Below are 25,454 nucleotides of genomic sequence, written 5' to 3'. Positions count from 1 at the left end.
CAAGGACAGTCCATTAGGTACACCGCCATTTTCAGGTGTACCTAATCACAGGCCACTTCATTAGGGAAAAATCATTGTCAAAATTTAAATGAAAGTGAAAAGTGCCACACCCAAACAACCCCCCACTTTCTGATTGGCTGTTTGATCTGTGACGTCACAAGGACACTCCATTAGGTACACCGCCATTTTTAGGTGTACCTAATCACAGGCCACTTCATTAGGGAAAAATCATGGTCAAAATTTGAATGAAAGTGAAAAGTGCCACACCCGCCCTCACCCCCACTTTCTGATTGGCTGTTGGATCTGTGACGTCACCCGGACACTCCATTAGGTACACCACCATTTTCAGGTGTACCTAATCACAGGCCACTTCATTAGGGAAAAATCATGGTCAAAGTTGAACGGAAAGTAAAAAGTGCCACACCCGCCCTCACCCCCACTTTCTGATTGGCTGTTGGATCTGTGACGTCACACGGACGCTCCATTAGGTACACCGCCATTTTCAGGTGTACCTAATAACAGGTCACTTCATTAGGGAAAAATCATGGTCAAACCTAAAATGACAGTGAAAAGCGCCACACCCGCCCTCACCCCCACTTTCTGATTGGCTGTTGGATCAGTGACGTCACTCGGACACTTCATTAGGTACAGTTGGACTGACTCGTTCGTGAACGGGAAGTCACGTCTTTGTTTTGTTTTACGGCGAGGTGGCACCAGCTTCAATTACCGACATTCAGTGTGCGATAAGTTACGTCATTGCATGTTGGTTGAAATGCTATTAATTGAAAAAAGAACAAATAACTTCAGCACGTGATCCGTTCACTCACGTTCACTGAAAAGATTCGTTCTTTTGAACGACTCGTTCACTGACGAGCCAACACGATCAATTTTGCGCTATCACACCACAACCAAGATGAACACGGTCGCGTCTACAAAAATGGTACGCAAGTGTTTGTTTGGCGCCGTGGACCGCGACCAGGTGGAGCGAGACTTAGAACGGAATCTCCAGCAGTTTAGCCAAGAGGACACCCAGCGCTGGAACTTCATTTTCCAGACCGAAACCCCGTTGCCCGGCAGGTTGCAGTGGGAAAAAAAGCCCGTGGAGCGCATCGCTGCCTTTTACCACGAGTCCTCCAGGGGCCAGAAAAATTGGTGCACCACTAAGGGTATTATATTAAAGCATTCATTCTTGCTTTGTTGTCAGAATAAAATAAAATATGGAACAAAAACGCATTCGTCGAAAGATTTACTCGGAGCTAGCGTGGTAGCTAAATCGACGTCCATTTTCAAGGTTTCGCTTCCCGCTGGAAAACATAACTCCGTTCTCAATCATTTTAATTTGCCTGCTATGTTAGCAAACTACAACGTAGAACATTTCATTTTGATGCAATTCTCAAATAAGACATTGGGGAGTGATGCAGGCTTCACATTTAGCTTCCAAAAATGTCATATACAACACAAAGCCTTTTCCAACAGTTCCAATATCTTTTCCAGCGTATGAGGAGTCGGACACTGAAGAGTGCCCAGGTCAAATGTGTCCTGCTGAAGTCACCCCTGCACCAAAGAAGCGGACACTTGCAAAGTTCTCACTCAAGACCACAGACAATGAAACTACAGGTACTATTGGCTTTTTGAATGACTGTCATTTGATGCTGATGAGTCCATCTTTCTGTTGTTCATATTTCCAGCAGCAGATGTGTCGGTGGTGAAGGCAGCAAAGAAACGTTGCACTAAAATGGGACAAATCCACATCTGAAGACTGCTGCACTTAAAGTTTTGTTCAATGTTCACATGACATTTGGTTTGGAGTTACTACATGTTATTCAAAATAACCCAAGCACAATTTATTGCCTAAATAATTGAGTTCGATGGAAAAAAAAAAAAAAAAAGTTCAGTCACCAAAGCTGGTCTTCAGTTCAGTACATAGATTATTTGAATTGTTCTATTCACCATATGCCTAATATTTTTTGTTATGATTACACAGATGTAAAAATGTTCAAATGAAAGCATTGTGGTGGTTTCTGGCAGTAGAATAATTACAAATTGTATTCATTGGAAATCTTTCAAATGACCAAAAACGTGGGAACATCATTTGAACTCACACAGGGGAGAAGCCAGCCAGTGTTAAGTTTGATTAGTTTAATGACAGAATTAACAAAGGCAATGCATAATAAATATCAAAAGTGGTTCTGGCTGTAGGAATGATATATTGTGTATGCAGAAAAAAAAACAAAAGTGGCACGGTTGTGTTTTCATTTCAAAAGCCTCTCTCATACACACACACACACACAAGCTATAGATTGTGCTTACTGAAATACATTTTAGAAAAAAAAAACCAAAAGGTGGCGCTATTCAGTAAGCATAAAGTCTACCAGTAAATTGTTTTGAAGCGGTACTTTCCGTGCAGTCAAGTAGGTGGGCGTGGCTACAGTACACTTTGACCTAAAAGCATTCAAAGAATGACCTTGGAATATTTGAAGTCAACCAAAATACTGAAAACTATTTCAAAGAATGCAAAACAAGACCACGCGGCATCAGAGCAACTAAGACAAGAAAAGTAAGGCAACCTTCTATGGTAGATAGACAAAAGCACACCAGATTGTCTTGCAAACAGACACCTTTAGAGTTTGTCTGTGTGTGTGCTTTACCAAGATCTACTGAATGTCATCGGCACTTTATTAAGTGGTTGACGTGCAAAAGGGAGACAAAATCAATCATTTTTCTGCCTCGTGCTCTTTACTCACAGTGTTGACAAAATTAATTCAATGGATTCAGAAACATACTGGGGAATAACCTTCACGCTTTTGTCGAAGTATAAATGCACGGGATTACTTGGAGTTGTAAAAAAAAATAAAAAAAAAAATAGACTATTCGATTGCACGAAGCAAAGCTTTTTAGTGGCTAAACGTCACAGATTTAAAAAAAAAAAGAAAGGCAGTTATTTAAGAAAAAGAAGAAATGAACTAAATTGACGCAAGTACCCTTTTAGCGATTAAATACACACTATCAGTCTTGTCCGGCCGACAGCTGGAGTCAGTAGAGAAAAGAAGCCAAGTCAAATGGCGTTCCTGATCTGCAGGAACGTCTTGCTACTTCATCAAACTCACGCAGCTCAACTTGTGTCTTCACAGTGCGTTTGGAAAACCTTGAGCCAGGAGAACTTTGCCATCGAGCCAGCCTGGTCGGAGGTCCCGGAGGCGGAGTCGCGCGGATACGGCTTTTGTTTCCATTCCTTCAGTGAGCCTCTTTACGTTAGCATTTTCACGCCAGTTCGGGCCGCGCTTCCATTTCTCCACGAGAGGCCGTGCGGGCTCGTGTGTACTCGCTGCTCTGAGCCGCCCTCTGGGTCCCGTTGCCGCGGCGCCACCGCCGTACCGCCAGGAAAGTGTTGAGGGCGTACACACCTGTGGCCAGGAAGCCAAATGTCTGCGCGCAAGAGGAAATAGGAAGTCAGGAACAATTCACAATGGCCGTGGGGAACAACTTGGTTTGAATTGTGGCTCTTGCAGCTCAAATCCATTTTTCATTTTCTTCCGAGAAGCAAATTGAGTCAAGCCGGCGTACTCACCACTGCCGCTATTTCGGCGCCGGTCTTGTGGTTTATGCACGCCAGCACGAGCGATGACAAGAAGAAGAGGAAGGTGCTGGCTGCCGTGTTGGCCAAATCCTACGGGAGGGAACACACCGAACACACTCGACAATTTGCTTCATTACGGTCCACTTCAAGCTACAGGAAGTAGGTGCAGTTCAAAGGTACTGAGATCTCGGCCGTCCCCCGAAGCAGAGAAAATTAGAGCTACCGCAAATTCCTTTCACGTTTTAAGACGAAGGGCTAGCGATGGTAACCCATCAACAGCTTGACTTCACTTTAGGATGGATGCAGGACTTCAATCATCACTGGCCTCTAAAGCAGTGACAATAAAGGGGATTCATTGACACCGCCATCTTGTTGAACCATCAAGTCAAGTTGATTTACCTAACCCATAATTGATGATTATTCTCAACATCCCCTTCGTCTTAACTCCCAGGGGGGCAAGGAAAAACTCACAAAAGCTCAACTGGGGAAAAATGAGAAACCTTGAGAAGGAACCACAGATGGGATGAGAGGATTCACTTTCCAGGCTGCAATAGATGCAGATTGAACACACAAAATAAAACAGTCCAAAGTCCATAGTCGAAATGAAGAGCTCAGTGTCAGACGCTTTGAGCCACGCCCATTTTGCACACAAACTGGATCCCAACACACACACGCAGGGTTTCGTGTGACACACCCAACCAGTTGAACAGGATCTTTGAGGGTCTCCATTGTCTCCCGCAATTACACGAGTCGAGTTAGCGAGTAGCAACAAAGCGGTGTTGTCGCTATAAACCGTCCACTGTAGAGACGCCGTCGAGGGTGAAATGGAGGAGATGGAGTCACGTAGCACGTGATCACGTGATCCAAAGCCTCGCGCTCGACTTGCTCGCTCAGTGCAAGCGACGGCGGCCAGGGTCAGGAGTTACAAATGAAAGAGCAGAATGGAAGCACTGTTGGAAGCTACTGACACTCTTGTTGAGAGGCAAAGCTACACTAGAACACAAGGCAACATTTCTGGAAGTATTTCAATGGCACACGAGCAACAAGTCCAGTAAGGACCCAAGAGCAGAGCACAAAAGGCCGATGAATAAATCATGCCCCTTTCTCGGTTCTCGTAGGACGTAATCATCCTACGGTGAATGGAGTAAACACATTAAGACGAATTCACGCAGGGGAGAAAAGGAAAGGATGGAAGAAAGAAAGAAATACAATTCAAATTCACAGGTAGGGCGTCAATTTCATTCAAATCTGCACTTTCAAACTACAAAAAGACAAAACAGTTGCATTTGGGCAACTGGCTGACGAGGGAGGACATGGAAGCCCTGCGGCTTTCTGGAATGACAGCAAAAAGCTATTTTCCATTCCCCGCAGCTCAGATGACATGACACCATCTTGAGTGTTTGGACAAATAGTACAGCGGTGTCAAAAAAAAAAAGAAAAAAGCAAGCGGCTCGTTTGCTCACAGCTGACACTGCATGTTCTCGTACGCTACAAACTTTCCCTTCGCAAGATGCGGACGACGTGGCTACGTTCAGAATTAACGTTAGGCACCACAACGCGTGAAAGCTAAACTCGAGAACATTTGAAAACAATCATGAAAAAAAATTGAGAACATTTGAAAACAATAAAATAATTACAAAATAAAAAAATAAAAATTAAAACTGAAATTATTATTATTATTATTTTTTTTTAATGACAACAAATACCAACCGTGAGGTTCCAGTTGATGTGCGGCACTTTGGTGTGCAGGCTGAGAGAGAAAATCAGCAAAAGCGCGCCGGTCACCACAAAGGCGGTGCAGCTGACAAACTCGAAAAAGTAGACGCCACTGCACGGCGAACACATCATGATGGTTTCGATGCAGATGAAGGCAATGAGGGACAGCACCTGCCAGGAGACACAAGAAAAAGAAGCAAATCCAAAATGAAGAAAAATGATCTTTTTCAAGAACCATCCGTCCTTATTTGTTGGAGAAGATTTGATGTCGTGGTTTCTGTATCAGTATCAGTGAGTCAAGAACTGACTGCTAGTATCAGTCTGAAAAAAACATCCCTCATTGATATTCTTTAGAAATCAAATTGACATCAATTTGCTCGTGGCACTTTCAAAAAAAAGTTTCGAGTTTAGAGTCCGCATTGTAGCGCATGAAGCTAACAGGCGCATGGACGATGAAATGATTTACAAACTCTGCAGAGTTCCGAGTTACACATTCTTCACATAAACGCCCATCTTTGTGCCTGCACTAACTGGAGAATTATTATTTCATATCAAGATGACATTTACACAAAACTTCAGCGGGCCAACTTTGCTTTTCCTGTTTTCCACCATCCGCTTATGACAGTTTGACTGTTTTATCTCCAAGACTGAAACAAAAAGAAGGCTGACCCATTTGGCATGCGCAGGCGGGTGCATAAAGTGGCCAATTGTGAATGTTTGCACAGAACCCGTGGGCCGCCTGACTCTCCATGACACAGAGATTGTCCCGTGAATAGAGCCGAGGCCGTGAACTTATCTGGCGAGTCGGCTCCTGGCTGCCGCGGCGGACGCCAGGAGCCGACCGACCGGCCAAGTGGTCAAGAAACCACAGAATGGGAGGAATTCCCCTATTTGGGGTGTTCTTTTGCCATCCAAGGCAAAACTGACTGGCTGAGTGTGCTCCAAATTCCTGAGATTGAACAGAACCAAGACAAACACTAATGCAACACCGCGTCTCGTCCCAGTCTGACGATGCTTAACGACAAAGTTAGGCTTAAACTTTCATGAAGGTTAAGCAGTAGCTAGACATGTTTGAATAATAAAAAAAAAACTTTCTTAAGATGATCAAAACAGCTCAAAATGAGGTCAATTAAAAAATCCACACAAAGTGCATTCTTGGGAGTTCATCCCGTCACTCCAATTCATCGAATGCCAGTTTGTCATCAAGCGCCATTACTCTGTCACTCACGTCTGACAAATGTTGCAAAGCAACACAGACAAAACCACGAAAATGCCTGCCTGGGTTGGGCTCACCAACGCCACCAACCATTTTTTTTGTCTGTGACGTAAGGCCGCCAATGCTTAGCGATGAAGTCACGTCCAAAGGAGAGAAAAAGCAGCCTAAGCAGGTGTCGGGCTGCCAAACAGGAGGAGGAGAAGCCACAAAGCTAATCTTGTAAACAACGATGAGCTAGCCACCACTCCACCGTCAACTGCAAATTTGACTGTGCCTGCAAAAATGGCAACGCAGCAGCCCACAGATTGAGTACTGGAAACCAGAGCGAGCCTCAATGCAGGTTACATTTCACCACAGAGAGAATAGAAGGTGAATATGCATTTTTTCCCCCCCCCCCCCACACACAACATTCTTGATTTCTCCCTCCCGGAGCCGAATAAGCAACATTACCACTAGAAGCGACCGCAGTGTCTCTCCAAACAGGAAGCGCTCACGGACATTCGGGACCATCTGGAAAGTTCATTACACGGAGAGAGAGCACCTCAGTATCGGGAGAGTTTGCAAAGGCGCTGGAAAGCAGAAGGATTTGTCTCGTGACATTCACGAGAGTTAGTCAGGTTTGGTTGACGACAAAACATGCTCAGGTTTCACGTGACGCCAAGAAGGAGATCGGTTAGGTGGTGGATGCTTTGTCTATGAAGGACAGTGTCAGTACAGGTCCATGGCTTTCACAATCTCTTCTCCATTCTCCTTATTTAGATCGGGCACAGAATATTATTCCATAACCCCATTTGGGGAAGAAAAAGCATCTGGCGGTGAGACTTGCAGACTTCCAACATACCAAATGCAAACTTGGAAGGAGTTCAACTGTCCTCGTTTGCGAAGGAGACATATTTCACGACTGGCTTAAGAGCAAAAGTCTGGATCAAAGCAGAAGAGCAAATCGTTGAGATCCAATGTTTGGAATGAGAGCTCATGTCATGCTTACATGGATGGCTTTGCTTGGGTTTAGTTTTAAACACATTTTTGGGGAGAATTTATAATTTATATTCCGTGAAACGCATAGGTGGCCTGTATAAAAGTTTTTTTTTTAAAAAATGGAAGAGATACTGGAGTCCATTAAATGTTAAAGAATATTGTTAAGTGCTGCCTGGAAGGGAAGACCTCATCCCCCCCCAAAAAAATGTTGGGTTGAGGTCAGGGCTCTTTGGTTCTTCCACACCAAACTCACTACCATCATTTGGAATGTTTGTTCAGGCTGGAAACAAAACAAAAATGGAGATGGTGAACAAGTCAGATGGTGACTGCCTTCAATTCACACAATGTTGTCAAACTTAAATGTTGCCTTCTTCAAACTCTTTAGGAACTCATCAGCAAAAAACGCATTCTTTTTATATTTCGCACAAAACTTGGTTCTTCGGGGGAGTAACATAATCCGACAGGTGCATTGAAATGATATTTTCCAGGTCGCAAAATTGAAAAAGTCAATACTGCAGGGAATTATAAAGCACGTGCACAATAGTTGCAAAGTCAGTCGGCATGACAAAGCACTAATCCCAACGTCGCTTCCTACTTTATTATTATTATTTAGTATTTCATCACTGTGCAGTTTGAAATTCTACGCTGACCATATGTTGAGTGACTCAATTGTTACGTCACTCACTCCTCAGTATTTGATAGTGTCCAGCAGACAATAAAAGACAACTTACCACTTGGACTGCCTTTAAAACGCCAAAGTAAGACTGGAGGTAGTCCACGTCGCACCGAATGCCGCCCCAAACACTCCTCGCCTGGACTGGCTCGGTGGTGGGCTGGTAGGGGCTATTAGCCCCGGAGATCATAGTATTGGAGGCCTCGCCGTCCGAGCCCTCCGCCTCCTCGGTGTTCCTCATGCTGGCTTGTAATGTCCACTCGAAAATGTTTCAATCGGCGCCCCAATTTATTCCATGCCGAGATGATGAGCTTGAGGGGAGAAAACCAAACGAAAGGTCCACTTCTCAAGGCTGTCTCGCCGGGATGCAATGGAGGGTTCACGGGGGTACACAGGTCGACACCCCCGGGTTGTTTACTACTCCGCTCCGCTCCCGGAGAGGCAGTTGGAAGCGGCTGGCTGGCTGGCTCACTTGTTTTCCACGATCATCACCGCGGACGATTCAGCGAGACTCACCAAAAAAACACGCCTGCCCACCTAGTGGGATGAGCGAGCACTTTCTGCGAGCAAATAACAACAAGCCATCGGGATCGAGCGAGAGAGAACTCGATTGTGAGCGTCTACTTGAGGCCTTGGCGACCGGCAGGGAGCAGCAGCAAGCAACAGTGTGGCGGCGCGGCTCGACTCGGCTCGGCTTATCTGAGCTCCCCGTGGATGCGGGGCAGTCGTGTCTCCGCCCCCCCTCCCTACAAACTGCACCAAGAACTCTCCGCCAGTTTCACGTTCCTCCATGGAGTCTACGAAAGCCGATTTTGGCCAGAAGGCGACTGGCAGCTCTTTTCTTTTTCCCTTTTCCAATTCCGTCCATGTGAAGGCCTGGGAAAAATGACAATGGCCGCTCCTCATCGAAACACACTAACACGGGGCAATTGTTACATCCGTGTGATATATTTTGCAAGTTGTTGCAATTTGCCATCTTGGCGTTTAGAAATAATTTGGCAAGTCATTGTTTCGGACGTACTTGGCCTTTACCGCCATCTGGTGGTTTGGTGTGGTAGCACAATGTCAAAACTCAACCGGGAAAAAAATAATAAAACATTCCACCAAAAGAAAACGCAGTTTGGATTCATTGATTTATTGAAGCCGGGGATATGATAAGCATTTTCCTCAACTTTGTCGGCACAAGAAGCGCAGAATCCACATGGCAGCTTGGAGGCTACAAAGTTGTGTTAAAGTCATACAATCAAATTCTCAAAAGCAGCCATTTGAATGCTTATAATGTTTTGATATCCTCAATACAAAAGGACAGATAGCAGAAGCTTGGCATCTCACCGCTATTAGTGGTCAAAGGCAATTCATTCAAGTTGACTTCAACAAGAGTACAAAAGTTACATCAGCTGGATAATATTCAATGTTGGGAAGGACATCTAGTCATCATCATCATCATAAAAAAAAAGGAAATTATGTAACCAAGCAGCAGGAGCACTTCATTCCTTTGAGCTAACTTACAGTTTTGGATAGAAAGTCAACTTGGTGTGACATTTCAAAGTTTGATATCAGAATATGATCCTAACCATTTAATCAAGAAAGGGGAAAAAGAAAAGACCCAGAAAATGTTGTCAATCTTCAAGACCTACAAGAAACAATCATTGCAAAATAAAAAATAAAAAAATCTAAACTTGGGAAAGTTAAGCGTAGGCTGAAGCTTCCAATGCGTAAGCAGCAAACGCTATTCGACGGTGTCCGTTCAAACCCAGAGCGCAAAAAGGCAAGAGGGGAAAAAAAGTGTGCATTCCGTCTGTTAACAAAAAAAAGAAAGCCATACGGGAGTCTGAGGAAAAGTGCTTCGTTCGACATGTTTCCATTGGTGTGCTTATTGACTGCAAAAGTTTGGATCTTCTCACATCATGTCAGATGACCAATAAAGTCACCTGAACACCGTCGTGGTCTTCCGATAACATAGTTTGTGGAAAGGGAGCAAAATATGTCGGGTGGAAAAACAAAAGTGAGCAATGGCCAAAGAGTTGATTTGCTTCTGTCCAATTATTGTCCTTACGTTAGTGGACTTTTCTAAACTAGCAGTGGCTTTCTTCACGACTGAAGGAGAGAGAAAAAAAAAAAAAAAAAAAAAAAAGAAAAAGACATCGTTGATTTGCACGGTGTGTGTGAAGGCAGGGTGTCGTTTGAAGGCAAAGCTCATTTTAGGGCACTGACGGGGAAACTTGTGTTGTGGCTTTTACGTGACAGAAATAAAGCCGTTAAAATCTTTTTTTCTATACGAAACACCGACGAGGCCACGAAATCGTTTTTCTAGAATAAAAAAACAAAACAAAGAAAATAAGAGCAAGCGCAGGCTTGATGTACATGAAGAAAAAAGGTCAATAGAAATAAATTAACTTGTCTGACGGCGCTACAGTGCATTTTGCTCTCCTGTGGAAAAGCGACTGGGCGGCTGCCAGCCAGGCACTTTGGGGAGTAAAAGTCACAAAGACGCTGCCCAAACCAAAGAGAAGAGAAGATTCTGGTGGAACCTCAAAACCTTAGCAAACGCCAACTTAGCTAGTCAGAGGCCATGGAGCAGAATTGGATGTACACAAAAATCAAACCCGAAGCACTTTTCTTTTTCTCGGTACTACTTATTTACACAATCCTTCGAGACAGACGAGAATATTTCCCAAAAGGGTGCTCGCGGAGGAAACGTCGTATAAATACCTTTGCATCGGCCCAACGTGGGACTTGAACTTTCATGACAAACGCAATTAGGAGTTGAAAATGACGTTTCAATTTCAAGCCAATTCGCTCTGTGAGGAAAATTTAACCGTAGGCCAGTCAGGAGTGTTGTTGTTTTTTTTTGTTTTTTTTTAATAATATAACTCAGCGACCGGGAGGCCTGCAACCCAGTTAGTCGATCTCACGTCTCCACAGACCGCCTCAAAGTGGAGACGAGCCAATCTGCGGGCAGCGCTTGTAAAATATTTCTTTTTTGTTGTTGTTGCTGAAACCTGCTCTGCGTTCTGACAAAGACATTGGGAATTTGGTCAACCCTTTATGCTCACATGTATACTTGAATTTCCATTATTGGCGCGGTGAACACTGCAGCTCTTTTCCTTTTTTTTCTTTTTCTTTTTTCTTTTTTGTGGACTTCACACTTCGTTCTCAGTCTGCGGCGGGATGTTGTTGGCGGAAACCAGGGAGTCCTGTTTGCGTGTCATTCGGTCCAATTCAGCCTGGACGTCAGTCAAACCCGGCTTCTGCCCTTGGAATGAAAGGAAGACAAAAGCACAAAAAGTAATCTCCTGTAGCTTCTGTGTGGGCTGATTTTTCAAAAATAAAAAAAAAAAGCAAGCGGGTTAATGGAGCTGGCTGTGAAAGTGATGCTTTCCCATGCTGAAAGTTTGCCGGCTGGCTGCCACGGACGTGCAAAAGAGGAACCGTCAAGCAAAGACAATGTGGTGCGCATGCGTTAGCCTCAAAACATTTGACTGGTCTCACTGCGATGATTTCTAATTTCCAAACAAAACCAAAAGCCTAATTTTTTTTGCAATGTCGTGGTGGAATGTAAAGCAAAGCATTCATTCCGTGGAGGTTTTGCGTCATACAGGCCTGTCGCACGTTTCTTCCCATCTCAGGAGGTCAGCGCGCATCTCTTTAGCAAATCTCTTTTAAACATTTGGCTTCAGGCTGTGGAGATATAACTCCGCACGGCAAATGTTTGCCCTTTCTAACACACAAAGAAGGACGTCTGTACCTGTTTTTTTGGCGGAGCCTTGCACCCCAGCGCCGACAGCGCCACTTCCGGGGCTGCCCGGGGATCCCGTCTTTTTACTCAACAGGCTGTTGAAGAAGTTGGCCAACACGCCCTCAGTGGCGGCTCCCGCTGTGGGAAAATGAGCAAGTATGCCATTTGGTCACGTCACAAGTTGGCGTCCGTTCACTAGCAACCTCTTGGGGGCAGTGTTGGCATGACAAATTTGTCAATTTCTTTTTAAAGATGCCAAAGTGGTAAAAAATGATCAAGGAAAACAATATTGTTCAATATTCTGTTTTATATTTGCCAGCGGGAGATTTATTTCATTTACCTTTCATGTTGGCGTCGGGCTTTTTGACAGCAGCCATCGGGGAACCGCCGCTGGGCTGACCAGCACGTCCGGCGGGTCTGGGGGAACCCGACGCGGTCCGTCCCGGCGATTCCTGCCTCGTGGAAAATCAGAGCGTCAGCGCTAACAGTTAGCCGAGAGGCCGGATAGTCTTGTGGAAACTTACGGTAGCTCCTCTTGTCGGCGTGGCCGGCTGCTTTGCTAACAGAGACTGGAAGAGCAAAAATAGCCTCATCATTCAGTTGCGACTGACACGCAATGTCGGGGAAAATGGCCCCGAGCGCTTCCCCAAAGTGGAGTCACGAGACGTACCTGTTGTTTCATCAGGAACACCTGCTCCTCCTCCGCATTGATCTCTTTGTCGTGCACCAGCTTTGAGGCACAACGGGAACAGTTCAGATACCAGTGAAAGCAGATACATTGGATTTCTTCTCATCGACGGCCATACCTTTCGAACGGGAGGTTTGGTGATGAAATCTTCAAATGGATCTTCAGGTCTGACTGTAGTGAGGTTTTCGTGCAAGATGCAGATCTTCTTGTCGTTATCCCAACCCGACGGACTAGCGGAAAACACAAAATGAGAATTTAGCCAGGGATCACGGCAGCATGGAGACGAGTTCACTTACATGAACACCGCATCCTTCTCGACAACGAGGGCGGGATTGCTAAATTGGAAGTCATACACTTTATGTACAAGATACTTGTAAAGCAAATCTAGGTTCTTTTCCTCTTTGGCCGAGGTGTAGATGAGACCAGCTCCATCTGTATGCTTGGGTCAAGGTACAAAGTAGGTTGGAGCTACAAAAAAAAACATTTTTGTTTTTTTATCTGGAGCAACATTTGTAGGATACATTGTAAGCAAAATCGCCTAATGTGGGACTGGATGAAATCAAAGTGCTCTTCTCTGTAGTCGTGCTCCTTCTCCAAAACGCTGATTGAGTCGCACTGTGGATTGGAGAGAAAGGAGAAAAATGAATGGAATCGTATTACAAAATACGACATACAGTAGTTTGACATCAGTGGTGACATCTGCCGAGCGTATCAAATCTTTGTTTGAGGGGGCAACAATTCACAGAGCCAAATCAAAAATCACGTCAAAGACATGCTTTGTATGTTTAAAGCAACACATTTGTGTTTTGACTTTCACGGGACATTTTTTATGCGTGTGTGGTACAAGCAAGGATTTGCCGTCCACACTGTCATCACGCTGCAACCCATACTGTGTCGTCATGGAAACGCTTGCCAAACTCCATCATTTAAGCAGATTCCCCACCCCCCCACCCCTTTTAAACTCATTCTGGCAACTAGGGCACCCCATGAAGCCATTACTGCATCCCTAAGACGGATTTGGACCAATAAAGTTGTCTGTAGCTTTGGGATGCTCCCAAACAGGTTACATGAGTGGATTTTTTTTTTTTTTTTCTTTGCACCATACACACCCATTTCTCTCAATGCACTGCTGTGGTGAGACGCTCAGAAAGAGAAATGGCCTATTTGAAATTCCCAGTAAGCACGTGAAGCCCTGCTGATACAGAGAAAGGTACCAAATGTCGGCCCGGGGGGGCTTTGCGAGCAAGAACGGTTTCTTTTGATGACTCAGATAGGCCCAAAGTCAAAACAAAATGCAAGGAAATGCTCCACTGGAGAGGAAAACATTTGGCGCTGTGATCGCTCATGAGGGCCCATCCGCAAAATCCAGCAATGCAAAACCTTGCCAAGAAACTCAAGATTATTTTGGTTCAACGCAGAGAGATGTAAAAATCCTCAAGTGTAGATTCAATTTCTCCTCATTTTTTTTTTTTTTACTCCTACTCCAAATGAGCCAGATTGCCGCTGACTGACAAATGCTTTACCTTTGTGCAAACTATTAGCACTGGAATGCCGAGGTTGTGCGTGAGTGTGTTGTCCCCGAGTGGTAACACGACATCTTCGTCTTCGCCCGCTGCCAGGGCCCGTCTCTGCGGGGAGGCGGGGGCGGTTTCCTCCGGTTCCGCGTACTCCTGGAACGCTTTGACCACTGAGAACAACGACAAGGGCGAGAAAAGGTGATTGAATTGTGATCCCGGGAAAGATGGCGGCCTTGTTTTGCAAGTCCGGCTGTTGAAGACCTTTGGCAGCCAGCCTGCGCGTGTGTGCTTAGATGCGGGAAGCTTTGGCCGACTTCCTCGGGAGCTTTGGAATGTAGCGACATCAGATTAACGTGCGTTTGGGAGCCAGTTCCTTGACTTTCAAACATGGGATCAACTTTGCAACATGAAATCCCGTCTGTTTAAATCCGAGGGAGCAAAATCAAGCCAAATCAATGGAATGATCAAATTCACGGCGTTGATTCCCAAAGTAGGAGAGGAACTGAGACCGCCCACAGTCAAACGCGTCTTTCTCACAGATTAGTAACGCTCTTGTGCGTTTAAAGAGTTTTCTTGTTCGAAGGTTTAACAAGTGAATGTGAGTCGAGGATGACTCAGACATTTCTTTCCCTTTTCAATTTACTCTCTGAACCGATGGTGCAATTTAGCCAGAAAAAAAATCCAGCAAACAGCCCTTTTCATCAAGGCGTGCAGCCCACCGAGCGAGTTCAGTATTGCAGACGCTACTGCGGGAGGGGCGGGGAACTATGATGCAAGAGGGCTGCAACAGCAACTTGGATCGGAGCCACTCACACAAATGCGTCTTGCTTCTCTCGTTTCCACACAGCCACTCGAATTTAACTCGCTCGCAGTCAAAGGCTGTCTGTCATCTTATCCATTAGTTTTTGGGGTGTTTTGTTTTTCAAAAGCACCCGTAATCATATTTCTTTTTATTCTAAGCTTGCAGAAAACTGCTTGTGTATTTGGTTTCATCTCCTAACTACCGGCGGCTACTGTAGGTCACATGCAGACACGCTGCGTTGTTGTGGACAGCATCGGCCCCAAGCTAGTTGTAGTGTCGCTAATTGTGTTTTTTGCATCATCGCGCCAAGACGGCAAACATTTAAAAAGCAATTAAATGATGACTGGTGCTACTATCAAAACATAAACACACTAAACAATTGGCAACTCGACTTTCCAATACCATTTTTCAATCTTTGTAGCTTTTATGTAGTTGTTGTGGCCTCATATGTGATCAAACCGATGCAGAGGGCGGAGAAGCGGTCTTAAAAACCATGACGTGAACAAAAAGCATCATCTGTCCTGAATAGAATAGAGCTCTTCATGAGCAGATCTAAATTTAACAGTCGAGCACCATGGCGCTGCTTAAGTGGAGAACTTGCCCATGGCCAGAACGCACTGCTGAGGATCACAAGCTCCTGACAATGGCCTACAATCAGCAACAATTGGTGACGCCACACACACTTCAGTCTGGTTCCATCTGCCGCCTCAAAGATGCATAATTCAGATGCTGAGATACAACAGCACCTTTATTCAAATCAGTTTTCACAAATGGAAGCGGAATAATGAGATGCAACCTTTACTTACTCTTGAGCTCCATTTCTCTTAGGTCCTCTGGAGGGATCTTCAGTTTATCCACATGGTCACGTAGCACGCTGGCCCACTTCTGCAGCGACTCCATAATGGTCCAAGGCCGCGACATGTCCGCCACAAACACGGCTAGGCAATTACATAGCGACTGGGCGGAAACAGCAAACTTCAGCAGGCCTTTGTGGTACAGGTCTCCGTCCAGGATCCACACATTACATCGTGTAAGGTCTGCCAAAGGGAAAGAATTCATTTTGAGTGTACAATAACGACGATAAAGCTGACGACAGAATAGATTCCACTTGGACTCACCATCTCGGTCTTCATCGTGGACATTTAAGTATTGATATTCCAGTCCTCTGCCTCTCTTGTTGTGTTCAGCTCCTTGGAGCTTGGACATGAGTGTAGTTTTTCCTGATCCATCTTCCCCTGAAAGACATTGCAATGGGCCGGGTCATCAGACAGTCTTCCACATTGACGTTTTCATAGACACTTACCAAATACCAGAATGTTTTTTCCTGATGGCAATTTTGAACCTGAGCGGGTCGAAACGTCACTCAATATAGAGGTCCTATAAGAGAGGAGTGAAACGGTCTGTACAGCAGATTTGCAAAAACAAATGAATACTCATCTAAAGTCACACAAAAGATGGCTGCCATGAAGCTATTTTTAATTCGCCCTGTTGTCTGACTCCAATCGGAAAAGTGAGATGATGTCATCTGTACGGACATAGGCAGATAATGCTGTTGTGATAGGCGAAGGCGTTAGCACGAAGGTTCGCGCTAGCTTGTTGTATGCCACATACAGGATTGAAATGGCAGCGGTTAGCTTAGCTGTGACTTGACATAGCCGAAACAAAACACCCGGGATTTAAAAACAAAAGAAATGCACTTTCTATAAACTCGCCAAAGAGACTCATTCTTCACAAAGTGCTCGCCCAGCGTCAGTTCGTGCTAACGCGGCTGCTAGCCGGGCCGCCGGTGTTTTGCTTCCCAGCAAAACAGTGATGACAAAGCAGGCGGCTCTACTTTTCCCTGCAGAAGCCAACAGTTGTTACACCGCTAAAAGACGAGGCGAACTTGCCAGAGGTCAAGTCCTTCGTCCTCCTCGTTGTTGTTGTCGCCTGCCCCGGCTACGCCCGAGAGCTGCTTCTCCAAAACGGGAGCCATCTTCTCTGTGTACGAGCTCAAAGGCAGGCAAGGCCCCGCTGCTTGGCCACTACGAGCGCCGCCCTAGTCCAAGTGGCCAAGGGTGCGTTTTGTTCTTCAGCAGCTACGCCGCGCCGGGGCCGAGTGGCGGGCGGGGGTAGCGTCATTTTTCCGGTAGCATCGTTCACTTTTGGAAAAAAGAAAAATAACAAATAAAGAATCTCACTGCACAACGTCAAACAGAAATGTCACATCGTGTGAAGAAGTAGATTAATTCAATGAATTACCAATCATCATCGGACATTGCTCAAAATATTACTTCATCCGATTGTAAACAATACTCGTTTGACAATAATTGATCAGCATTTCAAAAGCAACAATTTCACATCGTTTTTCAAAAGTTTTTATTGATTGTACATGATGAGATTTATAAAAGTTCTACTGAAATGGTTTTGGCAAAACAGCTCTTGTGCTGGGAATATCCACTAGGTGGTGCTATTTATTGAAGACTGATCGCATTATTTGTCAATGCACAAATGAAGGAAAATACAACCCGAAATAATTATATGACTAAGAAGGATGCTCAATTATTTTCACTTCACATATATGAAACAAACCTATTTTATTTTTGGACAGCTGCAGAAGATAATACAAGTGAAAAGGTTCACTGTAGAAAACTCTCACGTTTGCACTTATTGCACCTTTCTTTCTCTATGGATAATTATTTCCCAACCTATATTGATCCAAGGATTCAGAATCAGAATTTCAAAAACGTTTGCATGCATGTTGGCTCCCATTTTTGTGGGAACAGAGGGACACACAGGGGTTGTGGTTCATCTCATGGGAATTGCATTCCAGAACATTTGGATCATGTGAAACTCGGCCTTTGCCACTTGCCGAGCCCTGCTTCCAGTGAGGGAAACATGCGAGATGTTTTTTTTTTCTCACAAATGCAATCTTTGTCCCATCCGTGCCACCGAAATTTGCAGCACAATCAAAAGTTCAAGACCTCAGCGCTAACAACATTAGACTGATTACATGGTTTGGGTTTTCAATATTCAAATTATAGTCACACTAATTTGTTCTGCTGGGGGAAATGAATCAAACCTCATGACTGAAAATGGAAGGTTTAAAATGAATACAGCATTATCTCAACCAATTTGAGTCGCCTTTGCCTATACCGTGCGTTGTGCTTATCTTACAGGAGGGGGTGCTACGTCCCCAAGAATACTCCTTGATTGGAGAATATTTGATAGTAAATGAAGCAAAATTGACCAATTATTAATCAGGTATCTTGAAAGACCCGAGTCAATTGACTAACTCTGGGACCCACGTGATCTTTTCCAACAAGTCACTTTGGTTGTTTTTTCTGCTTGCTCGGGCCAAAAAGGTTAGTTGTGATTGTTTTATTCATGAAATTTTCCAAAGATTAAGTGATCTGATGCTGTAAACCAATCGTGTCTTTCTGAACACTTTCCCCACAAGCATCCATCATCCTCATCATCCTCTTTATCTTCTTATTTTCTAACATGTCCTAACCTACTTATTGCGCATGTCAGCTTTGCATATCCATGTGCAACGTAACAATAATCTGTGTCACTATTAAATGGCGTCATTTATCTGAATGATCCCCCCCCCCGCCTAATAGATAGCATTTTATTTTGGTGAATCTTGTTCTACTCCTCTTGGAGAGGAGGGGTTAAATTGGGGAGGGTATAGATTGCAGTGGGAGCCCTGGTGGGTCAGGCTGCATTGTGATAGCGACAGATGTCTGAGGGGCACTCACTCACTTACTCCGAGGCAGAGCCAGAGCCAGAGCCAGAACCAGAGCCAGAGCCAGAGCCAGAGCCAGAGCCACACTGCACCCTCCTCAACAGCAAGAGCGGAATCCGCCCGCAGCTGTCACTTGCAAGGCTTTCACCTCCATTAGCACATTCAAGCGGAGTCTGGAGAGCAACTGATCTTCGCATACAGGTTAGTTAAGCCGATCATTTTTTTTGCTTTGGAAAATCAGCTAGTTTTCTAGAAAGATATGATTTGGGTTTTTTTTTTCTCCCCCCCTCCTCATTTTCTCAAAAGAATGAAAAGAACCAGTTCTTCTGGGCAGCTTTCCTATTGTTGTCGCCATTCCTTTTCTCTGATTATGCAAATGTATTTCTATTTCAATAGTAAAGCCGGGGAGTTTTTTTTTTCTTCCTCTTCTTTTCTTCTCCAGACTGGTTCAGCCTGTGTGCGCTGGTGCCTCTTTAGTCTTTACCGGCAGCCGCTCTGATTTTTTTTCTACCCCCCCCCCCTTTTCCTTATGTGGGCCATCCATGCAGTGAATTAAAAATGCACAAAAGAGAAAGCGGAACAAAGTTATCAAGTTTCTATTAGGGTGATGGAGGCTGACTTTTGTTTATGGCTGAATTTCTGTTTGGAAAAGACTTTTTTCCCCTCCGCCAAACCTGTGAACAAAAAAAGAGAGAAAAAAGGCGTTGGTGACTTGAGGTGGGGGATGGACAGTGGAAAGTGCACAGTATCTTATCTCCTAATTCCACACGACTCATCCAAAGCCAGTTTGGTTTTTGCATTCGAGCTGAAGACCCCCTTCCTTTGTTCGGTACACTGCTTCAATTTTTGCTTTCATCCTTGATAAAGCTCTGCTGCACACCGACCAGTCTGTTGCTCTGCTCATTGTAGTTACTTGATGATCCTATTTGACAACTACCAATAAAAGGGGATTGAATTCAACGTAGAGAGAGACAAATCACAAATGATCCACATTGAAAGGGTTGAGATGGAGAGCTTTTAAGGCAGACATCAGACAGTTTGAGTGAAATGGCGTAGTGGGGAGTGGCCATAGGTGGAATGGATGTGCAGCCAATCCCATCCCAGCGTGGTGCTTGCTGTGCGCCTTGATTGCTCCACTGCAGCACTATGGACAGTTCCTTGTCCCTGCATGGCTGCTCCTTCACCTGGCCTTCTTTTTGTCATGTTTGCTCATTTATTGAATTTGGGGTACACAGAAGGATCATATGTTTCTATCTTTTGGCTTGAATAATGGGCCAATAGTACGTTTTTCAACGTATTGTTGTCTTCCCTAATTCTGCAAAATGGAAGTGAGCACATAGTTCATTTTTTTGTTACTCAGAGAGGAAGTCCGAGCGTGTGGTAATCAGCTGCTGCCTTTGATACATCCTCATTGAAAGTTCATTCCACTCGTAGACTCTTTGTGTTGTGTAGTCCCCACAGACAAAGGTATCAAATTGGAGATAAGCTCTGACGGATGTTCTAGTGCCAACACAATGTGGGAAATATTTTTCCAAAAAAATGACCATCGCACAGCTTTTGCGCTTGAATAGATAAAAGAGGAAACTCAAATTGACTTTTGGCAACAAAGCAGATGTGAGTGACTTGCAGATTAGGAAGAGAACATTTCAATCGACCAGATCTTTTGGGTTATTGGACTACACAAGAAAAGAGCAACTTTTTTTTCTTCAAGAATAAAACAATATTCAAGCGCCCCGATTTAAAACGAAGTATTCGACACGTGTTATGTAATTACGGTCATGAGTCTCACATCAAGAGGATGTTTTCGTTTAACGTCCAGTTAGTCAGGTGAATTGAATCATCTCATTTAAACTGGAAATAAATGTAATTATCTCCGTCTTGCTTTTGAGTTGATTCCATTCAAATGACTTTGGGATACGTTTCGAGGTTATGCAACGCCTTCATTTTTATCACCTCTTCTCGTAGGTGACACCATGGGAGGGAAACTGAGCAAGAAGAAGAAGGCTTACGATGTGAGCGATCCCAAAGAAAAAAAAGATGAAGCCGCGGCGGCACCGGCTGCAAGCGCCGACGAGTCCGGCAAAGAGGAGGATGCGGCGCCGCCCGCACAAGCTCAATCAACCAATGCGGAAGACCAAGCCGTCGCTTCGGACGTGGCGGCGGTAACCCAAGCGGCCCAACCGAATTCTGCTGCGTCTGAAGAGCAAGCGCCTGTCGCAGAAGAACCGGTCGCAGTCAAGGAAGAAGCGGTTCCGGATGAACCAGTCGTGGTCAGTGAAGAAGCAGCTCCTGTTCCAGAACAAGTCAAGCAAGAAGTAGCTCCAGAACCAGAACCCGTTGTAGTCAAAGAAGAAGCGGCTCCAGTTCCAGAGGAACAAGCAGCGCCAGAGGAACCACATGAAGCACCAGAAGAGGCTTCCAAAACAGAGGAATCGGGTGACGTCAAAGTGGAAACTGCTCCAGTTGAAGAGCAAGCGGCTGCAGTCGAAGAAGAACCCACTGCGGCACCAGAGGAAGTAGTTCCAGTTCTAGAAGAACCAATTCCAGAAGATGTCAAAGATGTCGTACCAAGCGAGGCAGAACCAGAGTCTGCGGCTGCACCTCAACCTGTTGAAGAACCTTCTCCAGTTAAAGAAACCAAGATAGAAGTAGAGGTTGTTCCCATCGGTCCCGAGGAGCCACTCAAAGAGCCAGAACCCCTTCCGGTGATTCCTACCGAGACGATTTTGGAGGAGACGGCCCAACCTGTGTCCGCTCAAGAACTTGCACCGTCAGCTGAGCCACTAATAGACCAAGAGACAATTTTAGAGCCTGAAGCAGAGCAGATAACAGAGCCCGAGCCAGAGAAAGAACCAGAACCAGAACCAGAACAGGAAGTCGACACGCAGGAACCCCAAGGCCAAGAAGCCGAGCTAGATCCGACAGATGACGGCGCAGAACTCCAGACTGCGGATGTCGAGGAAACTTGTCCGCTTGCAAACCATGAACCCGTTGGAGCAGACGCGGCGGAACTTGCAGAATCTGAACCTTCTGCAGAAGATGTGCCTTGCCCAGAAAGTGCGGTTGAAACAAAGATGGAAAACGGTGATGCGGAGGACGCGGTGGAAGAAACCGCTCCGCCGCCGGTGAATGGCGACTGCACAGAGGCCACGCCCCCCGAGGAACGCCTTAACGGTCTGGAGAAGTCCGCAGAGTCCCCCGTCAAGAAGCTGAGTGACTTTGAACTGAAAACGGACCCGAGCGGGGATGTCCAGGAAGTCCCCGAGGCTCTCGCCGACGTGACGGAGGCGCTGAGTACTGAGGTCACGCAGGAAGCCTGAGCTTTCTACGCCATGTGAATGTTGACAAATCCTCCCACGATGTCACAAAAGGTGTCAAGGAACCGCGAGAGTTTCACAAACGGCAAAAAGGCGCTTGTGTTTTTCATGCTAACTCAGGCAATTTTGTTTTGAGTTTAAAAAAAACAAAAAAACAAAAAAAATTCACGCAGTCAAGTCGCATGATGATAGACAGAGCTTGGTAGACGATAGCGGGTGAAAGGAAAGTTCAACGACACACTCGGGTTTGGAATAGAAGGCTTGATCCAAAACAATTCAAACACACACCCGAAGAAACTTCCCGGACAAAACCGTAGACATGTTATTAACGAGTGAAGTGACTAAATGTGTCTTTGTGTGTGAGCTGGATTAATATGACGCCATATTAGCTGACTTTCATATATTCTTTCTATGATGTGCAGAGCCATACCATGTTTTGGCCTTTTCTAACAAATGTGAGAACCTTCAAATGATTGAACCGAGAATAAAAAGATTGTCATAGCCCCACAGTGAGCTTCTCGTCTTTCCGTGCACGTTGTCGGACATCATCGACTCTTGCATCGGGTCGATTGGAATCCCAAATGAAGCATATCGCTGCGGAACAACCAAGGTACAAAAGGAAACGTTAGCGGCCTCGCTAACTGTGATGCCGGCTAGATTTGGACTGATAATGAAGAGCAATGTCCTGTAGGTCCCTGCTCACTGCACAAATATTTTGGATTATGCAATACCACTGCCTTCTCAATTTTCACAAAATCCCAATTTGTAATTTGGCTTTGAAATAGTTTCAGAATCAAAAGTGGGGCTTTATAGCCTTGAAAGCGGACACCTTCACACTATATCCGAGACATTGACGGTTCTAGACGTCAAAGATATGAACTGGGTTGGAGTTAAGACGTCTACGACGGCACGTACGTTTTTTGTGTCGATCAAGTGCGTCGGGTTTGAAGAGGCTGCCCGGCATGCCGCTCACACCCTTGTCAGAAGACCGAGGGGCTTTGTCACATAGACGCTAACGTAGCTACGTTAGCACAGGGGAGTCAATGAAAGTGTGTGTGTGTGACGAGAGGTGGGAGGACAGGGGTGGTTACCCAACCGCGAACAAACTACTGGACCGTGGGTCAGAGCGTATACCAGGAGATCTGATAGGCATCATGAAAACCTTCCATAGCTTTGAGCGGCTCTCTCCGGTTTCCTCAGAAAAAAAAAAACAACTTTGGTGCCGTGCATATTTATGAAAGGAATGTTGAGGAGAGGGTCTTCACGGGGGCTGGGGAGGAACAACTTAACTCATTCACTGCCAAACAATCTTTGACGTCTAGAAGCGTCGAGGGCGCTAAATGCTATTTTTTCTTAAGAATTCTAGGCAGGCCTCACATTAAGCAGGCAGTTGTTTTGTGCTTTTCAAATGTTTGCATTTGTAAAACATTTGTATTTTTGAGCCGATCTAAAAATAAATATTTCAAAGGCAGGAATGACAAGCGACTTACAGTCTAAAAGAACTTTTCTCTGGGTGTCTTTTGAAAGGGGTGAACGGGACTCTTGTCCTTTAGCTCTTGATTTAAAGTAGCCACTGTGAAAGGCCAAAAGGCCAGCTGCACTGCCTGGTTACCCCGACCGACCGACCGACCGGGCCAGCGAGGGAGCGTCACTATGCGCTCTATATGCAAAGACTTGCACAAAGCGTCGACTGTGCTCCGGCTTCTTTCTCAGCCCGCGGCCGTTAGCTAACTGACCGAAGCAAGCGGAGGAAAAAAAAACAAAAAACCAAGAGCCTTGAACTAAATCCAAAGCAGCTATTTGATGAAGAAGTGTATGAGGCCCCCATCCGCTGAAGCTTCTTTGAAGTGTGATGGAAGATTATTGAAACTTGACAGATGAAGCGTTTTTGTTTTTTTTTAGAGACGGGAGAAGCACTCATTTATTTTCATGAAAGGGGAAAGTCAACCGCCAAATGTTCTCGTCTTTGTTCTGTGCAGTACAGCTTGTCAAAACACAGTGATTAAAGTTTCGTTTGTGGAATGTAAATTAAACGGACAAAATCCACTTATCCATGACAGGGGGGGCGGCCATTTTGAACGTGACATCACAGTTGCACAAAATGGCTGCCCCCGGATTCCCAAACACATTATTCATTTAGACTCGTGGGGGAACACACAACATATTATTTTAAAGAATATTTTGGGGTTGATTTACACTTTAAATTTTCGGATTTTGAGCGAGAGGGAAGGTTGATTTGATTTTTTTCTGGGTTTTCCAACGTGGGAGAGAGCCAGAATACTTTTCCGTGCAGTATGTATCTTTCTTGCTCTAACGCCGATGTCCGTTTAACAAACTCATTGTCAGAATGGTATAATGATTGATTCCCTGACAATGTATAATCGAGTCACAATAGGAACTGGATTCCGAATGGGGGAAAACCAACACGAATGTTTTAACCCATCGCCGTCTGGAAAATTCCCGACAATATGAAGTAACAATGGCTTCAGTGTATTCATTGGCACAAATTCATCGTTGGAGTGGGAATGGCTGCCAAATAGGCTGTGGAGCTGCAGATCTGATTAGAAATAAATAGCATACGAGAATGTATGGTTCGACGGAGGAGCCTTTCGGTTCTTTTGACACATTTTAAATTTCTGCCCATGTAAAAGCTGTAGAGAGCTCAAATTTCACGTGAGTCATCACGATTCGCCGAAGCTATTCACACATATTTGTCATATCCCGATGACATCCGCTAAACTCTTCGTTTTTCTTACGGTGTCACGGAGGACGTGAACGTGCATGCCTGGGCCTCAAAATGTCATCTGGTCCCTCGCTCCAAGATTCAAATCACAGTCACAGCTGATCGTTGTTTGTTTTTCGATCCAGGGGGGGGTGTCGGAGAGAATGGTACGAGCAAACACACAAAACCAAACAAGGCCCAATCATGTCGTAAGCAGCCATTTTGTTAGCTCCACTTTGCACAACTTTATGCCTCGTTTTCTTTCAGCTTTTCTGAGCGAGCTTGACGTTGGCACCCCCGGAGCCCATTCGGACGTGTACGCTAATGCTCCGTCATTGAATCAAGGCGGGCAGAAGAAGCAATTAGAGCCAGCGTTGGGCGCTGAGGATCAATATTGATCGGCGGGCTTGCCGTCTAATGGACGTTGAGTGCAGCCGTGATTCTCTCCTTTGTCTGCTGCTGCTGCTGCTGCATGATCCCCATCGCCCTTAAGTCCTCACATGTGCACTTTCTTTGAACGCAAACACACACACACACACACACACACACAAGCAAACAAAGACACTGCCTTCTCGTCTGTCTCACTCTGCTGATGCAGCTGCTGCGCTGACTAGGCACTTTATAGCTGCTTTTTTTTTTTTTTTTCCCTGTGTGAGTAATGGTGAAGAGTTTCATATACACGCCAGGCCGGTTAACAAGAGTCCTGCGGATATTTTGTTATGCTCGGTAAAAGCCGAGTTTTAGTAGTTTCAAGTGATAGCTAGCATGTTAGCATTGGTGTT

At 45.1% G+C, this 25,454-nt stretch overlaps 4 protein-coding genes across 6 annotated transcripts; 2 read left to right on the top strand and 2 right to left on the bottom strand.

The window, feature by feature from the left end:
• The first annotated feature begins 669 nt into the window (after positions 1-669).
• LOC147059703 (cyclin-dependent kinase inhibitor 1B-like) lies at positions 670-2,358 on the top strand. Of its 2 annotated transcripts, none has more exons than XM_085907229.1 (3): positions 670-1,166; positions 1,495-1,617; positions 1,692-2,358. In XM_085907229.1, exons 1-3 carry the CDS (start codon positions 914-916, stop codon positions 1,754-1,756), a joined length of 441 nt encoding a protein of 146 aa, XP_085763355.1. In that variant the 5' UTR covers positions 670-913; the 3' UTR covers positions 1,757-2,358. The 2 variants fall into 2 exon arrangements, with proteins under 2 accessions (XP_085763355.1, XP_085763354.1); XM_085907228.1 differs by having other exon boundaries at positions 683-1,166; positions 1,689-2,340.
• cmtm4 (CKLF-like MARVEL transmembrane domain containing 4) lies at positions 1,873-9,089 on the bottom strand. The gene is made up of 4 exons (XM_085907227.1): positions 8,219-9,089; positions 5,288-5,464; positions 3,569-3,667; positions 1,873-3,426 (listed from the first exon to the last, which is right to left on the bottom strand). Exons 1-4 carry the CDS (start codon positions 8,399-8,401, stop codon positions 3,262-3,264), a joined length of 624 nt encoding a protein of 207 aa, XP_085763353.1. The 5' UTR covers positions 8,402-9,089; the 3' UTR covers positions 1,873-3,261.
• A 1,880-nt stretch (positions 9,090-10,969) lies between these two features.
• Positions 10,970-16,962, bottom strand: dync1li2 (dynein, cytoplasmic 1, light intermediate chain 2). Of its 2 annotated transcripts, none has more exons than XM_085907226.1 (13): positions 16,796-16,962; positions 16,210-16,283; positions 16,025-16,141; positions 15,713-15,943; positions 14,111-14,274; positions 13,109-13,202; positions 12,884-13,019; positions 12,706-12,817; positions 12,570-12,629; positions 12,424-12,468; positions 12,240-12,351; positions 11,909-12,037; positions 10,970-11,411 (listed from the first exon to the last, which is right to left on the bottom strand). In XM_085907226.1, the coding sequence occupies exons 1-13, from the start codon at positions 16,879-16,881 to the stop codon at positions 11,395-11,397; spliced, it is 1,377 nt and encodes a 458-aa protein (XP_085763352.1). In that variant the 5' UTR covers positions 16,882-16,962; the 3' UTR covers positions 10,970-11,394. The 2 variants fall into 2 exon arrangements, with proteins under 2 accessions (XP_085763352.1, XP_085763351.1); XM_085907225.1 differs by having other exon boundaries at positions 10,970-11,416; positions 16,796-16,961.
• A 1,646-nt stretch (positions 16,963-18,608) lies between these two features.
• LOC147059700 (uncharacterized) lies at positions 18,609-22,459 on the top strand. The gene is made up of 2 exons (XM_085908442.1): positions 18,609-18,834; positions 20,599-22,459. The coding sequence occupies exon 2, from the start codon at positions 20,607-20,609 to the stop codon at positions 21,951-21,953; it is 1,347 nt and encodes a 448-aa protein (XP_085764568.1). The 5' UTR covers positions 18,609-18,834; positions 20,599-20,606; the 3' UTR covers positions 21,954-22,459.
• Positions 22,460-25,454: the final 2,995 nt, after the last annotated feature.

The sequence above is a fragment of the Syngnathus leptorhynchus genome, chromosome 3 (genome assembly GCF_054491065.1).
Source record: "Syngnathus leptorhynchus isolate UIUO chromosome 3, UIUO_Slep, whole genome shotgun sequence".
Lineage (NCBI taxonomy): Eukaryota > Metazoa > Chordata > Actinopteri > Syngnathiformes > Syngnathidae > Syngnathus > Syngnathus leptorhynchus.
The sequence above is the reverse complement of the archived record's forward strand: the minus strand, read 5'-3'. Positions and strand labels throughout refer to the sequence as shown.

Coding starts and splice junctions, on each gene's coding strand:
- dync1li2 (XM_085907225.1), bottom strand. CDS start 16,881: ATGGCTCCCGTTTTGGAGAAGCAGCTCTCGGGCGTAGCCGGGGCAGGC. Junction 16,284..16,795: donor GACGAAGGACTTGACCTCTG/GCAAGTTCGCCT, acceptor CCTCTCTTATAG/GACCTCTATATTGAGTGACG. Junction 12,818..12,883: donor GAGAAGGATGCGGTGTTCAT/GTAAGTGAACTC, acceptor GTTTTCCGCTAG/TCCGTCGGGTTGGGATAACG.
- cmtm4 (XM_085907227.1), bottom strand. CDS start 8,401: ATGAGGAACACCGAGGAGGCGGAGGGCTCGGACGGCGAGGCCTCCAAT. Junction 5,465..8,218: donor TTTTAAAGGCAGTCCAAGTG/GTAAGTTGTCTT, acceptor GTCTCCTGGCAG/GTGCTGTCCCTCATTGCCTT. Junction 3,427..3,568: donor GCGCCGAAATAGCGGCAGTG/GTGAGTACGCCG, acceptor TCTTGCGCGCAG/ACATTTGGCTTCCTGGCCAC.
- LOC147059700 (XM_085908442.1), top strand. CDS start 20,607: ATGGGAGGGAAACTGAGCAAGAAGAAGAAGGCTTACGATGTGAGCGAT.
- LOC147059703 (XM_085907228.1), top strand. CDS start 914: ATGAACACGGTCGCGTCTACAAAAATGGTACGCAAGTGTTTGTTTGGC. Junction 1,167..1,494: donor AAATTGGTGCACCACTAAGG/GTATTATATTAA, acceptor TATCTTTTCCAG/CGTATGAGGAGTCGGACACT. Junction 1,618..1,688: donor CACAGACAATGAAACTACAG/GTACTATTGGCT, acceptor TCATATTTCCAG/CAGCAGATGTGTCGGTGGTG.